At 38.7% G+C, this 14,808-nt stretch overlaps 1 protein-coding gene across 3 annotated transcripts; it reads right to left on the bottom strand.

The window, feature by feature from the left end:
• Positions 1 to 5,981: 5,981 nt before the first annotated feature.
• Positions 5,982 to 13,419, bottom strand: LOC144630505 (DNA primase small subunit-like). Of its 3 annotated transcripts, XR_013566564.1 has the most exons (14): positions 13,256 to 13,419; positions 12,955 to 13,112; positions 12,007 to 12,113; positions 11,459 to 11,532; positions 10,981 to 11,117; positions 10,339 to 10,397; positions 9,351 to 9,460; positions 8,609 to 8,703; positions 8,024 to 8,141; positions 7,507 to 7,576; positions 7,120 to 7,196; positions 6,909 to 7,016; positions 6,072 to 6,170; positions 5,982 to 6,035 (listed from the first exon to the last, which is right to left on the bottom strand). XR_013566564.1 is itself a non-coding variant. In XM_078488856.1 (13 exons), exons 1-13 carry the CDS (start codon positions 13,392 to 13,394, stop codon positions 6,151 to 6,153), a joined length of 1,197 nt encoding a protein of 398 aa, XP_078344982.1. In that variant the 5' UTR covers positions 13,395 to 13,419; the 3' UTR covers positions 5,982 to 6,150. The 3 variants fall into 3 exon arrangements, 2 of the variants coding, with proteins under 2 accessions (XP_078344982.1, XP_078344981.1); XM_078488856.1 differs by having other exon boundaries at positions 5,982 to 6,170; positions 11,056 to 11,117; XM_078488855.1 differs by having other exon boundaries at positions 5,982 to 6,170.
• Positions 13,420 to 14,808: the final 1,389 nt, after the last annotated feature.

Below are 14,808 nucleotides of genomic sequence, written 5' to 3' on the forward strand. Positions count from 1 at the left end.
GTCTTTGCTGGCACGGCCACCCTCTGGTATGGCAATTTTCCACACGCGTAGCCATTCATTAAAATCGGATTGGGCCAGTAAAAAAATTTCGTTTCTTTGTGGATTTCTTTGAAATTCACGGAGGTTTTCCTCCATCATAGCTTGCAAAACTTCTGACGAATATCTTGCGGCAGCCATCTGTTGTATATACCAAAGAAAAATATTTGTTCAATTGAAAAATGATTCTGGCACAGCAAGGCAGCTTGAGATTTGTGAGCGCTCAAGCCGCAGAGATTTTGGGTGCCGCTCGCGATTTTTGCACACATAGACGGTGGTGGTTTTGGTCACTAATCGCGACAAGGAGCGAGGCGAGCTCGGGCGAGCCGAGCGAGTTGTCGCGATTTGTGCCAAAACCACCACCGTCTATGTGTGTACATTCTCGAGTATCAATATTGTAGTACATAGTTTTGTTCACGAACTCGCCGGTCACCGTTTACATGCAGCTGAAAATGTTTTAGTTTTGTTCCACAGAGCACTCTAAAATAACGATATCGTGAGATGTAGACTCAGAGTATTAATTTTATTCTTAATAAACTTATATTTCAATCGATGGGCCGTTTGCTTTTGTTTATAAACACTGTTTTACCTGCACGCGTGACCTTCCAACCTCCAAGTACGCAAGACTGATTATAAGTGTTTAAAATGATATTTTTAGCAGTTTTAATGATTTCTTTCAATGTGTTGCTGCTGTAGCTTTTAAGCATAGCTGTGCAACGTTGCTTTATGAATGTTTTATCGCCGGAAGACAATGTTTACATCTGATACTCATTGCAGGTTTTACGCAGCGTCTTGCAGCACTGCTTTACCGCTGTTTTTAGTTTGTACAATTTTGCAGCGCTTCTGCAGTGCATGATATTCTGGGTTGGCAGCTTGAGCGACTCACAAGTATTGCTTTAACGACGCTTAACCCTTTAAGTCCTAGCCACGCATATGTGCGTGGAAAATACCAGCAGTGATTGAAAAAACTCTAGCTTTTACATATCTGGGCACATGATAGTAATGACTGCTTTTTATGGCAAAGTGATAATTTTCATAGCTTTAAAAGCCAACTAACTGACTAAAACTCTTGATTTCTGTTGCATATGGTTGTTTGTTCAGCAGCAAATCTGAAAATGCCCGTTTTCTACGTAACAGGACAACAACAAAAAACACACATCTTTGCCTCCATTTTTTTTAATGAAAAAATAATTCTGACTTCAAAAATATACATTTGCAGCAAACTTCAACCCTATTCCCTTCCGTTCACCAAGGAAATTTCCCATCAATCATTCAGCAGACTCAGCAATTACTATTCGATTAGAGCTATGCTTGCAAACCTGTAATTTCCTCGTTGCTGACCGGCATGAAAGGCTTCCTACCTTTATTCCATATATTTTTTATAAGTGTCGAGCCACCCAATCCTGCCGGCAAAATGTTGCACCGATTGCATTCTTTGGAAGTCAGAACTCGTCCAAAATGCCTTGGCAGGTCTTGGAATCCACCCACAGAACGGCCAGAGAGACAACTTTACCAATGAACCGCCATCTTTCGATTCGAATATTTCTGGCGTTCCAATCAAGACAAAATCATCTCTCACCTCTGGTTTCTTTCAGATGCTGGCCTCTACCCACCATTCTAGCTTAATGATGCCAGCCTGGGGGCTTCTGCAGTGGAAAATGACTCGAAAAAACACTTATAAACGAAATATTCGCCAGATTCGAGCCCGTATGCTCGCTCAACAAGAAAGAAACGGTTGAATGCTGACGTCACAATAAAACTTTGAGCCATCAGTGTTTTGAAACAGCACACATTTTTACTTGAGCTTCCTATATGCAATCACGAAATTCGACAGATTAGTTTAAGCCCAGAAAACTGCTTAAAAAATACCAGAACCTTAGGATTCTAAGGGTTAAGCGCTGTGCAACCAAAAAAGTGAACTAACGCAGCGCTGCAGCGTTGCGTCGTTCGTACGGGAAGCAAGCCAGAGTCTAAGGGCGGGCCGGCCGAAATGACTGTAATTTACACGTTCTTCAGCCGCTGCGTTGTAGCTTTGGCGTTACAAAAACATTAAGACCTGCTCAAGAGTGACCAAAATCAAATTTTTCCTTACAATATCAATACTAAATCAGGAGAAAAGGTTATGAGAATTAACAAAATCATCACCACTCGCATGTCATTATCACACAACAGGCTAAGCGTTCACGAATAAACACCCAAAGCGATGTCTCATATAGCGTGAAGAAAGCACATGGAAGTCATAGTATAAGTATGCAGTAGAATGTATGCTTAGTGAACCAAAGTGCAATACAGCGTTTTTCCACAGCTAAGTATTGGAGTCCTATAACTGTTCAACGGCCAGATGCTGAAGTGTACTTTGAATTTTGTTTTTTACATGATGTTACATACACGCTTTTCAATTTTCGATATCTTTGCAAGCAATAAATAGACATGAAAAGCGATCTCTTTTTTAAATAAACTCTAAAAAGTGACACGAGACACTAAGCCGACATATAATGGCATAGATCACGGCGAATATGACCGGAAAAGCTTAAATTGTGCCTCTCGTGTTACTGTCAATCACTTTCAAAGCTTCTGGGTTGAAAACTAGGCTTTCTGTTAGAGTATGTAACATACTACGCTATCATATACATGAATTTATGAAAACCAGGTCAAAGAAAAGTCTCCTCGGTCTCTTTGGTCATGTAGCTTTGGGGCTTAAGTAGGCTTAAAAGAAGGCCTTGAAACAGAAAAAAAAAATGATAAACAGCGCGAAAGGGTTAATAAGTCAAAGGAGACGAGAAAAAAAAAATGACATTTCTTTTAGTTTTTATATCGTCTACTTTGGAGATAGTTTCTGGCCAGAAAAAAACGTTTTCGACGGATTTCGCACCAAGCGCTGAAAATAACGTTGACCCCTTTTTCAAAAAATCAGACATATATATTTTTAGTTGGATTTTGAGCCTTTCGCGTGAGAACCTTTTGTAGTTGGAATAAACCTTTGTTTTTATCTTTAACTGTGAAATCGTGAAGTTCAGCGCAAGCATTCACGACAAAGGTTTCTGAATTGACAAGTGAATCAAGAGTTTCGTATATCGTGTTGTGAATGTCACAACTTTTATCGAGCGACAAAAGTAGCTTTAGTTTTAGTTCAAATTTTAGGGGTGAGGAGTCTAAATGTTTCTTTATGTTAGATGCACGCTTTTTAATTTTCGATATCTTTACAAGCAATAAATAGACGTGGAAAGCGGTCTATTTTCAAATAAATTAAACTCTGAAAAGAGTCACGAGACACTAAGCCCAGAGGGCTTTTGATTTAATATATTTTAGTTTTTATCCACGCCAAGGGAAAAGCCCTGGGAACGAGGTTGCGTCTGGATCAGTTTTTCCGTCTATATTTACCGTTTAATTAAGTTACCGATCCAGATCTTCAAGCCCGATCCGGCACCAGTCATCGGTTTGTCGCTGCGGATATTTCAGATTTTTATTATTAAAAAGAACTTGCGCTGCGGCTCAGGAGATGGTAAGTCTCTTTTCGCTTTTTATGCGAAATTTGAACCTCCACTTGTCTTTTTTTATGTTTTTTCTTCTTCCGAGTATTCAGGTTCCGGTTCCGAATTCTGAGATTCCCTATTTTCCAACCTGCTCCTAACAACGACTAAGCTCAAAATAGATTTTGTGTTGACGTACATTGCATATTGAGCCATTCAAATCACTAGGCGATGTTTGGTATGCAGTGACGTCACACCAGTATAAAACGCTATGCGCTTGCGAAATCGAACCACACCTGTTATGAACAATATCAACACAAATTCACGACAATTAACTGAACAAACCGAAGGGACCGAAGAAGACCATGCGAGGGTACCAATCCAATCTGCAGAGTCTGCGGAGAGCCCTACGGAAACAACTGGATCTTTAATATTGAGAAGAATTCTCACGCCTGAGAATATTTTTAAAGGATTTTCCTACTGTGTCGGCGGCTACATCGTGCTTAAAACATTCCAGTACGCCACTAATACAAGTCTACCTTTAGACGACAGAGAGAGAACAGTGAAAACAGTTTGCTCGCTTCTTACATGTGCCGCTTATATTCGCCTGAGCAGTGAGACGGCCCAGATTTCATCTCAGCCCGTCTCTCAGCCCAATCAGCAAGACCAGTACCGCCTCAACAACTAGTGGGATCAGCAGCGGAGATAGGAATCTCAGCGAGAAAAGCTGTTTTGGTACAAGGCGAATGAATCTTATACATATATCTCAAGTTGTTTACAAAAATACCGTTTCTTAAATATCAGCTCAACAGAAACACAGAAGAACTTACTACCCATGTTACAAGCAAAAGCACGCGAGGACGAAGAACCACGAAGACTCGCTTTCAGTCAATGTTTGAGCAAGGATTAAGAGCTCGATTGGGGAGTGCCTCTGACATTTTAATTTAAAAAAAAAAAAAAAAAAAAAAAAAAAACAGGAAGAAACGTTGCATAACACACGGCGTGTTATGCAGATTAAGCAGACTGAGTAAAGAGAAAATGTCGCATTTTCTCTGACTCCATATTGTTCATACCAGGTGTCCTTCTCCTTCGGGAGTCGTAAACGTCCGCTTTTTATAAGCTAGGCGTTCTGAAGAGGCTTGATATCAGCCGAAACGACTCTGGACTGCAAAACAGTCGTTTTTTTCTCAAAATTCGTTGGGAAAAGCGCTTATCGAAGGCGCGAAGCGCCGAACGTTGACTGTTTTGCAGTCTAAAACGACTCATATCGAATAAATTCCTGTGGTGTCCAACACTTCGAGCTTCAGGCATGTTCAGGGTATCCTCTCCATTTTATAAGAACTTTATTAACTCCTTATCTTTTGATAACCTTTTCTATTATATTAACAACTTGAGTTGTCTTTGAAGCTCCTGTTGATAAAACATGCCTTCAATTCTTAGCTGCTGCAGCCATTGTAGTCATTGTAATCTTCATATCTTGTATCTTTTACGTAGGCGGTCTGGTATGTTGTTGTTTCGAAATCGTGAATGCCTCGTCTGTCCACTGCGGGGTATATCCGTTCTCACAGGCCTTTTTCTTCTTTATCAGTTCTTACTCTATCCCTAAAATTAAACCTTAGGAGCATATATATATCATCGTATATTATCAAATAGGTTTTCATAGACAATAGCCTCGTTCGTTTTTTGACGCGCCTCTGTAGGAGTGAATGGACTTTGTTATTGTGAGCATGAAGCATGTCATCTAATCATCAATGTATTTTTGAGTAGAATTTGCTGGAAGTATTTTATCATTCGGTTCCATCGTTCAAAACACATGACTTTTCCTCGTTTTCAGTAGAGTAAAGCTCAACTAAAGCTTGAACTTGTTTACAGATCGTTTTCACTGCCACGCAACAAAAATACAAATTTAAAAAAACCCTTCAGTAAATGAAGCCAACGAAACGGAACATTATAGGAGATTAAAAGAGAAGTCATTTCTCCAAATTCAGGTCTGTGCGTTATCCGAAACTTCAGATATTCGTCAAAATGTTTTGCAGAATTTTACAGAGCCCAGTAATGAGTATGGAGTCAGCATATTGGTGTACCGTGGTGTACCTCAGTGGCACACCAATATGGCGGCCGGAAAAAAGCGTAAACATCTGGAACTCAAATTGGCTATCTTAAGGCCACTGGTTATCTGTTCTGCACATGCAAACACTTACACCAACATTCACTGAGAAGAGACTGTCAGTCTCTTTCACTTTTATACTGATGCCCTTTTTATATCAGAAAGTCAAAAATTTTACCGGTGCTGAGGAGTAACACTGCGATGGACTAGCATCCCATCCAGGGGGGGGGGGGGGGGAGTAGCAATCTGCCTAGTCACCAGGATAAGCTCCGTCTGTATGGGCCACTTGGCTCGGACACAGGTTTTACATTTAAAACGTTTGGCAATACTTAAAGTTTTTTAAGTTCTCCTCAAGATGATTCAAGCAATTAGAAAATTTGACGATTATTTATTTACATGACAGCTGGTTTAATAACAGATTTACTTGCTTGACTGCAATACATTGCTCAAAATTCTTGACAATAATCTGGAAATATTTGGTGTTGAAACTGGAAGTCAACATTCGAGCAACATTCTCTTCCTTAAGTCCATGTTTTTTTACCACTCTCCTTTCATTTCTAAGAAAAAATAAACAAAAAAGGTTAGAATAATAATTATTATTGACTGAAATAAAAAAAAGAAAATAAATATAAAGTGGTGACAAAATGTAACAAGATGGTACCATCAGAAACAAGAATTGCCAGTAATAAAACAGTTGGTAATACCGGTATATGTCAATCTTAAAACAATCTGATGAAGAGGCATTAAAGCATACAGTAAATGATATAGAGGAAGAACATGACGTGGCTAAAATTTAAACCTGTCTTAAAATGCAGAACAGTAGAAGCACACAGAATATAACATACGCGAAGTTTTGACTAAAACATTTAAGAGTCATTGAGGAGCTTTGTGTAAATGCTAAGCCATAAATAGTTCCCTTTTGCATTTTGAAGAAGGTAAAAACTTATAAATTTGAAAGCCCTTTCTCAAACTTAGAAGGATCGAACTACAAAAACCTGAAGCATTTACAGTAGAAGTGGAGGTTGGTTAGAATACAAATACTGCAAAAAATCTTGATTTTGCTTTCAAAGCAAAACATTGCTATACAGTTGCAGAGCTATACTGAAACTTCTCCAGCTTTTTGAGTCATGAAACAGGCAGCAGTTAAAGAGCATGGTTGTCTTAATAATCTTTTTAATATTCCACACTTTGAATCTTCCATATGTTATTTTTTCTGAATTCGAGCTTTCAAGGGGTGCGGCATTAAGTCTGAGTACCAGTAACAAAGTAGCAACAAAATCTACGGCCACTCTTACCTTCAGTTTCTCTGAAATTCTTTCGTCTGTTGTCGTTTTCACCCTCAAGTCCTTTCAGAAATTGTACAAAGACACCAATGGGCTTCACCAGGGAGGTTTTCCTGAAGGCTACAAGATAAATATTAGTGCATTATTACAAATGTTATAGTTTTGTATCATTGTATCATTCATTAAAAATTAAAAAAAGTTTTGATGTCTTCACTTCATGTACCTGGAATCTTTTTCTTCTCTTCTTCAATTGTGTCTGGGGAATTCTTCTCATGTTCATCAATTTCGTCGCAAAGTTGACTGTGAGTAAAAAACAGTACTAAAATTACACTGTATCCTTTTAGAACACAAATAATCTCACTGAGTCATACACAAGTTCATCAGTCAAGGCTGTTACCTGCCAAATAAAATTGTCCAGTCTTATCCCACCCCTCATCTCACCTAATCTTAAACAAGGTCACACATGTACACAGATGATCATGATACGGCCCTTGATGTAAATTGATGTGGTAAGTTTAATACAAACCCACAGAAGGGAGACTATAGAGGGCTGTACTAAGTACTAAGTTAAACTTGATGCTAAGTCATGCATGTAATCATTGAATGGTACCTTATAGTTGGCACAGAGAATGGATCAAAGGTGTCTACATCTTTCATGCTGATTGGTACACAAACACGACCTATAAACAAAGTAACAAAAGAATGGCTGACTTACTTGACCAACAAACTGACTGACTGACTGACTGACTGACTGACTGACTGACTGACTGACTGACTGACTGACTAACTGACTGACCAACTAACTAAAACTAAAATAAAACTGACTGACCGACCTGACCAACTAACTGGCTGGCTTGGTGGATGGCTGGCTGACTGACTGAATAGCTAACCCACTAGCGGACTGATCAACCGACCAACTGGCTGACTCAAAGACTAGCTGTCTGGCAGACAGAGTGAATGTGCAATTAAGAGACCCACCGGTCAACTGACAGAATGAAATCTTGATGAAGATGGAAGCTACTCTCAAAACTCTCTACTGCTCTAGTGGTCATAACCTAGTAGAACTAAAATCAGGCTTGTGTTTGTTTTTGCTTCATCTAATTCTCAACACTAAGCTGTCAACTGACCTGTTTTAGGATGAACACAGAAAGGACTCTTGAGTAAGTGATTGAGTCCTTTGGTGACATTGACATCAAGACGAGGGAAGCAGTACTGAAACATGATCTCATCCTTTGTTTCTCGCCTCTGAACAATAAATTTTCAAAATAAATCAACTTGTGTGACTCAAACTATCTTCTTTCTCTATAGTTCTAATTCTAAGAGTTTGATTTAGTTAAGTCACAGTCAAGACGCGCAAAGCTGAGCTGGATTTGAAGTTTTTCCCTCGCAATTTTGTGCAGTTGGGACTTTGAGCGCAATTGGAGATTGCTGCCATCATTATATGCTTTCGAACAGGACTTTGAGCATGATGCTCAACGAGTTTGCCAATTGAAAGCAGAAAGGTGTCAGGAGGGTCCCTCGAGAGGGACAAAATGCTGCGTCAGACTAGCTACGAACATTTGTAAATCACTGAAACTGTCAACTTCAATTGTCAATTGTAAAATTTTCAATGTTTTTCTGAGATATTTTTGTGTTTCTAGCTACCCAGCATAAGAACCCAAGATATCTTGGCAATTTGTTTATTTATAACATTTGTCTGTTTGTTTATTTACCTGACTATTGTCGAGTTTCTCCTCAAGTTCATCCCATCTTTCTCTTGATGTCTTCTTTGTTTTTGACCATGCTGAGTTCAGCTCATTTCTTGCAGCTTACCCAAGTTAAGGAATCACCGAGTTTTTTGACAGAATAAATGAAATTTTGCCTGATGAAAGGGATTTAATGCATAATGCAATGACACAATCCTTGCTACAAACCCAGCAATTAAAGCAATTGGAGAAAAAAAGCCTAAAAATAATAAGAAAATTACTGTATTTAGAGAGGAAGCCACATCAGCTGCAGGTCCTCTATCCAGGTCAAATTGGGATTTAGAAATGTTGGTTTTTCAAGAGGGAGGAAAACCTGTGAAACCTGGAAAAAAACCCTCAGAGCAAGGATAAGAACCAACAGTCCGGCAGATGGGGTCTGTGGGAGCATAACCCTTGCCGTTCCATTCATGCGCAGATGTGCAGTTATTTGTGTGGCCTCCTGCTTGAGTTAAACCATGCTTTTCTGCTCCCACTTGTGGCACCCTTTCAATGGGTACACATTGGATTTGGTAAGTGTTTGGTTGGTAAGTATTCTGGACACTGATGCTATCAGTGTGACAGTGCCTGGTGGTTGCCACTCTCAGGGTTGCCATGGATACCTTCACATTTGCTAGACGCATGCATGGCTCCACTTTACCTAAGACACCATTCTCCAAGCTAGGAGAATGGGACCAATCATATTTATTGAACATATTTTGTTAAAGGATACCATCAGGAATGAGAGCAAGAATTCCATCCCATCTTTCTTTGCAAGACAAAATGTCCTGTTTCTCAATAACAAGGTCAACAAAGTGGGCTTTAAGGATGTCTAATGATTTTCTGGAAAACAAAAGGAATGCAATTTCATCAGACATGATTACTTGATCATTAATAAGATTAATACATCATCAAAGGGCACAGTGACCGAATGGTCTCTTATGAGAGGTTCTACAACAAGCAAAAATTTGGTCTTTGGATAGAGTGGTTGCTTACAGCATGCAGGAGGTACTTAATTACAAGTCATGCAGTTGCACATGGCGGTTCAACTCTAGATAGTCCAAAGACGAAAAAACCTTGGACAATCAAGTTTAACTGTCAAGCAGCTTATTACAGTAGGGTTTTCCGATTTAGCGGAAGATCTGCAGAAGTGGAATATGCCCATTTCAACAGAAATCAATTTTTGGACGTGAAAATCATTTAACCGCGACTATAAATGATGAGTAAAATGAGTTGTTTATACCCTTTATATTGATAACATGCTCTTTACAAATACACCTACATAACTTAAATCAGTTTATTTCATTCTAACTTGTAAATTCTAAAAGTTTCTGCTCAACGAAGGATTCGAGCAAGAAATATTTCTTTCAACTGAAACAAGACAAACAAGATTTCCATGCAAGTTAACTGGAGCAACTCAACGGGGTTTAATGTGAAACGTCTTTTTACCGTCAACTGTCGAAAAAATCAGTTTTTAGTTGTTTTATGTAATTTAATATAATTTTAAATAAATGCAGTCTGACCAACTTATTACTACTACGCATCGTTACAGAACAAAAGCACTGAATGACTTCGAGTTAAAAAAAAGTTATCAAAATTGAGTCCAATTCACAGATTCAATTAGTGTGGAAAATAGGCGCGAAATTCCGCTAAATCGGAAAACCCTAGTTATTTTTTTTACCTTAGAAAAACTATAAATTGTGTTAGTACAACATGTATACCTAATGTATGGATGGTACGGTGAACGGAGGTTCACCTTCTTGACTTGATTTTCTCCACCCTAGGGTGAGGAGAACAAAATTAACATGTTAAGAGCGACATCAATCACTGTCAGTGAAGGACAGGGTTGTATGTTTCAAGGCAGAGTGAAAGATCAATAGTATCAGAAATATGTTGACTTCTTAAGTTAAGGATGAAAGTCTTGCTTTTATGCGTACACTTCTAGGTTCCAGAATCTCACCTAAAGGACTTATTTTAAAACAGCCATTATACAACAGAGCCTAACATGTACATTTAGTATCTTTAAAAATGTTGCAGAATATTACATTCTAGTTGAGATGCTTTTGTCATTAAGTTATGCACATGCGAAGTAGGGATTGTACATGTGCAAGCTGGATTGAAAGAGAGTTCCGTTGTGTTATCTAGTTTTTGTAACCTAGTTTATTTGTGGTCTTCGCACACTACTGACTGGTTACAAATTAACACTTACTTGTTTTTAATTTAGACATGCAGTAGACAATTTTAACTAAATGCATTACATTTAAATAATCCAGAGCCACTGAGAATGGGCCTTCCAAGAATAAAGGGCCAGAAAATTAAATTCACTTATAAGTAAACACATGGTATATTAAAGATCTACGTACCTTAATAACACTAAGATATTCTGCAACAGCTGAGCGAGCATTCTGGGAAAGTTTTCGTGCACGCTCATCGCACACCCAGCAATGGACACCACGGCGACCACTATAGACCCACAGTCTGTGTTTGAACCCAAAATCACCTGCAAGGCAAAACAAAGAATTTTTTAATGGTAATTAATTTTGTAATTGTTTTGATTGTCATAAAGCAACTGGCCAACGACATCAAACACAGTCACAATAGTGATGGTAATAAGGAGGCTAATGGCTATGGTGATGATGACCACAATGATGATGATGATGATGATGACAACAAAGGCGACGAGGATGATAATGATACCTGACGGGAGAGTGGGCCACATGTTGCACTGAAAAATACAATACTCTTATGGAGTCAGATTTCTGGTTGTGTCCTACTTCTTTACCCACCCTCCTTGGGAACCTGACCGGCCTAGAATAAGTTCTTTATTTTATAAGAACTTACTTTCGAGAGCGGAGTCCACTATCTTCATAGCTACAACCATAAACAACCAGCACTTCCTGCAAATGTCTGCACCTCTGTATAAATGAAAAAATGCACAACAGTCAATCAATCGAGCAATCATTCAATCAATCAATCAATCAGTCAGTCATACAGTCAGTCAGACAGACGAGCTTGTTTTTTGGTTTCCATCAATCGTCTGAGAGGATCTCTCAGGAATCAATTTACCTTTGTGAGTGGCACATTTCAATACATTTTGTTTGTTACTGTCTTTCAAGGTTCGTTACCTATCACCATAATTATGATTAACAGCAGCAGAAAGCACAATGGTTAGTTGAGTTATAAACTTTAGAGTTTGTGTGTAATTGGAACGCACATTAACAAATTTATCAATCACTTGGTAATGGTAAATAGAAAAAGACAATAATTTTTTATTGTCATATTTAGTTCAAGGTCGATGATTTCTATATTCGTGTTGCCTGTAAGCTCAGTAATTTACTGACAATGTAAAGAGAGATTACATTTTAATCCCTAAAAAGAAGATTACTCACTTGCAGCAAGTCCTAACTTCATCATAATCTGTCATGTCAATATCAAATACTAGCTCCTTCTCTTCTGCCTGAAAGGCTCCAGGTTTAATCATTTTGTGATCTTTTGGCTGAAAAAATTATGACACAACAGGGAATCAAGGTTGTGATTGGAAGCCCGAGCTATGGTGAGTGGGTACATGATTATGATGATGATAATGATGATGATGATGATGATTACAATGACAATGATAAACACATATGTCAGTGGCTTCCCCAGGGGTAGTTATGGAGATATGCTGGGAAGTACAGGGGTATTAAAAAGTGCAGTTATTTTTGCCCTTGTGTACAGTGGAGAATTCGAGCATTCCATTTGAAGAATAACAGGGTGGGAAAAATTATGTTATATTCATAGCTGGGGAATATTTATTCTAAAAAACAACTACTATACCAAGATTATTTTTCGCAACTTTTGTTCAGTTTTGACCCGGGGGGGGGGGGCACTCCCATATATAAGCTATATAGGTATGTGCCGCTGTGAAGGGTATGTTTTTCAAGGAGTTTAGTCTGGGATAGGGTATAGAAATCAGAGAGTTTTGGTCTAGAATAGGGTATCATTTGCCAAGAAACTGATCAGTGGTATGAAGAATTAAGTCCAGAATAGGAATAGGAACTCGGAAGAGAAAAATCGTTGTGACAACGTTTGTTGACTTACAGTGATGCAGTTTTTAAAAGAAGCAAGTCTGGAATAGGGTAGGGATTTTCGGTATCTAGTCTAGTATAGGGTTGCAAAACCAGCTGAAGATGGTCTGGTATAGGGTAAGGGTTTCAGAGTTCCAGTGGCACACCCCACCCAAAAATATACAGGGTGCCCCCCCCCCCCTCCGGGAGTTTTGAGCAGTGCTTTTAGCTGTGTCATTTAATAACAAAGAGATATAAAAATAAAGAGAAGAATTGCAAAGAACTGAATACCTTGTGCGTGAACACAGCTCCGATGTCAATCTTGTACGGGTTTCGTTTCAATATTTCCTTCTCAAGTTCTTGCAGATCCGCAAACGATTGATACCGCAAGTAAACATCATCTTTCAGCGTGAAAGAGAATTCTCGGTGCATTAAATAAGTCTTGGGCACTAAGGAATCAACACGGCGAAAGCGTTAGCCAAAACAAACCTATGAAACCTTACTGAATCTGATTGAACTTTCGCCAAATGCAAAGATCGAATTTGAAAATTAAATTTTACACTGCTCCCGATAATTCCATAAATACTCTTACCTCCTCCATACGATAACCACTGAACGAAGTACTTGTAGGGAAACAACCTTTTGTAGTACTGATTGAGAAGTTCAGGGAGATCTGACTGACTAAATTGCGAAGATTTCTGACTGTTCTGAGAACTGTCCGTGTCCGCCATTTTAACTAAAAATTTTTCGCGCCAAATTTAGGCTTTTATTCTCAACCGCTGACTACTGATCGCGGATATTTTCGCGCCAAAGGGCGTTAGAGACCGGCGGGGGAAGGGGTGGGGGTAATGCTTGCCAGCAAATATTAATTCCTTGGTTCGCGATTTGTTTTTCTCCCCTATTTTTTCCTGAGCTAAATTTTTTTTGGAGTAATTGCTCAAAACTATACATCTTTCATCTTCAAAAATGAAATGGGTTTTTCATGCGTCCGCAGAAGGACAAAGAATCACTTCCGATTTAAATGTAATTCAGCAAGTCCAAGTTTCAAATTTATGGGGGAAATAGGGTTCATCATTCTCATAAAGTAACATAATACACTGGAAGTCCACTTAATATTTATGGTTTTCTTTATTTTATGCATTTCCCCTTAAAATATCCAACACCCACGGTTTCTACTAACAAATGCATGGATGCAATTGAGTAAACACTTTCACTGATATTTTCAAAGACTTTCATCTTTAAACATCAGGACTGAGTCAGTTAAAATGAAAAATTATCTGGCAACTTTATCGGACAAGTGCAACAAAGTTTTATTCACCATTATAAAACATTCAAGGAATTGGGTGCACTACCTTTGGTCAGTTTGAGTTTACTATAGTTTCATGTCGGTCTTCTTCGTACGCATAAGCAATGTCACAGGGAGCCCGAACGCTGTATTGGCAAAGTTAATAATGAAAATAAAGATATGTTTGTTACCTGTGCTCCTGTGTCTTTCTTTGTCCTTAAAATGGTTGTGCTCTTGTGTCTTTCTTTGTCCTTAAAATGGTATTTGAATCGGTGCGAAAACGGTTTGAGCAAGCCTTGTCTGACGCTCCGTAAATAACGACGCAGTTAACACGTCTCGTATTCCCATTCATGTTATTAACTATTTCTTTCCATATTAACCATTAACACTCCTGGGGAGATAATCTCGTATTTCAATTTAACGGCCACGGGAAAGAGAGAAAGAGCAAGGGGTGAAATTGCATTAGAGTCTTATACCAGTCTGTGACTTCACTTGAGGTGACCAGTCTCGCGCGTGGACAAAGCGCGAAATGCGCGAGGAAACACGAGCCGACGGCCGGCAGCCTTTGTCTGCTATAGATTATTCGACGAGCAATTCGCGTATTCCTTCGCAACGTTCAACGACAACCAATTTTAATGTCATTTACTGGTGAGTTCATGATTTTTCTTTCGTTTCAATGTTTTACATTTTAGATAAAAAAAATATTTCCTCTATGAACAGTTAGAACGTATTTTAGCGAGGGTATCGCTCCGGTCTCAGTCTCGGGCACAATTGTAGAAAATAATTCTAGGAATAAATAATTTTCCTTTTAGCCGTTACAAATTATTCAAAATTTGAATTATGACTAGGTACTCGACAAT

The sequence above is a fragment of the Oculina patagonica genome, chromosome 11, assembly GCF_052425735.1.
Source record: "Oculina patagonica isolate OP01 chromosome 11, crgOcupat, whole genome shotgun sequence".
NCBI lineage: Eukaryota > Metazoa > Cnidaria > Anthozoa > Scleractinia > Oculinidae > Oculina > Oculina patagonica.

Excerpts from the sequence above, each read along its gene's own strand:
- LOC144630505 (XM_078488855.1), bottom strand. The coding sequence starts at position 13,394 with ATGGCGGACACGGACAGTTCTCAGAACAGTCAGAAATCTTCGCAATTT. Across the intron at positions 13,113-13,255 it reads GTGGTTATCGTATGGAGGAG|TGCCCAAGACTTATTTAATG; the intron begins GTAAGAGTATTT and ends TTGATTCCTTAG. Across the intron at positions 7,017-7,119 it reads AGAGAAGAAAAAGATTCCAG|CCTTCAGGAAAACCTCCCTG; the intron begins GTACATGAAGTG and ends TTTATCTTGTAG.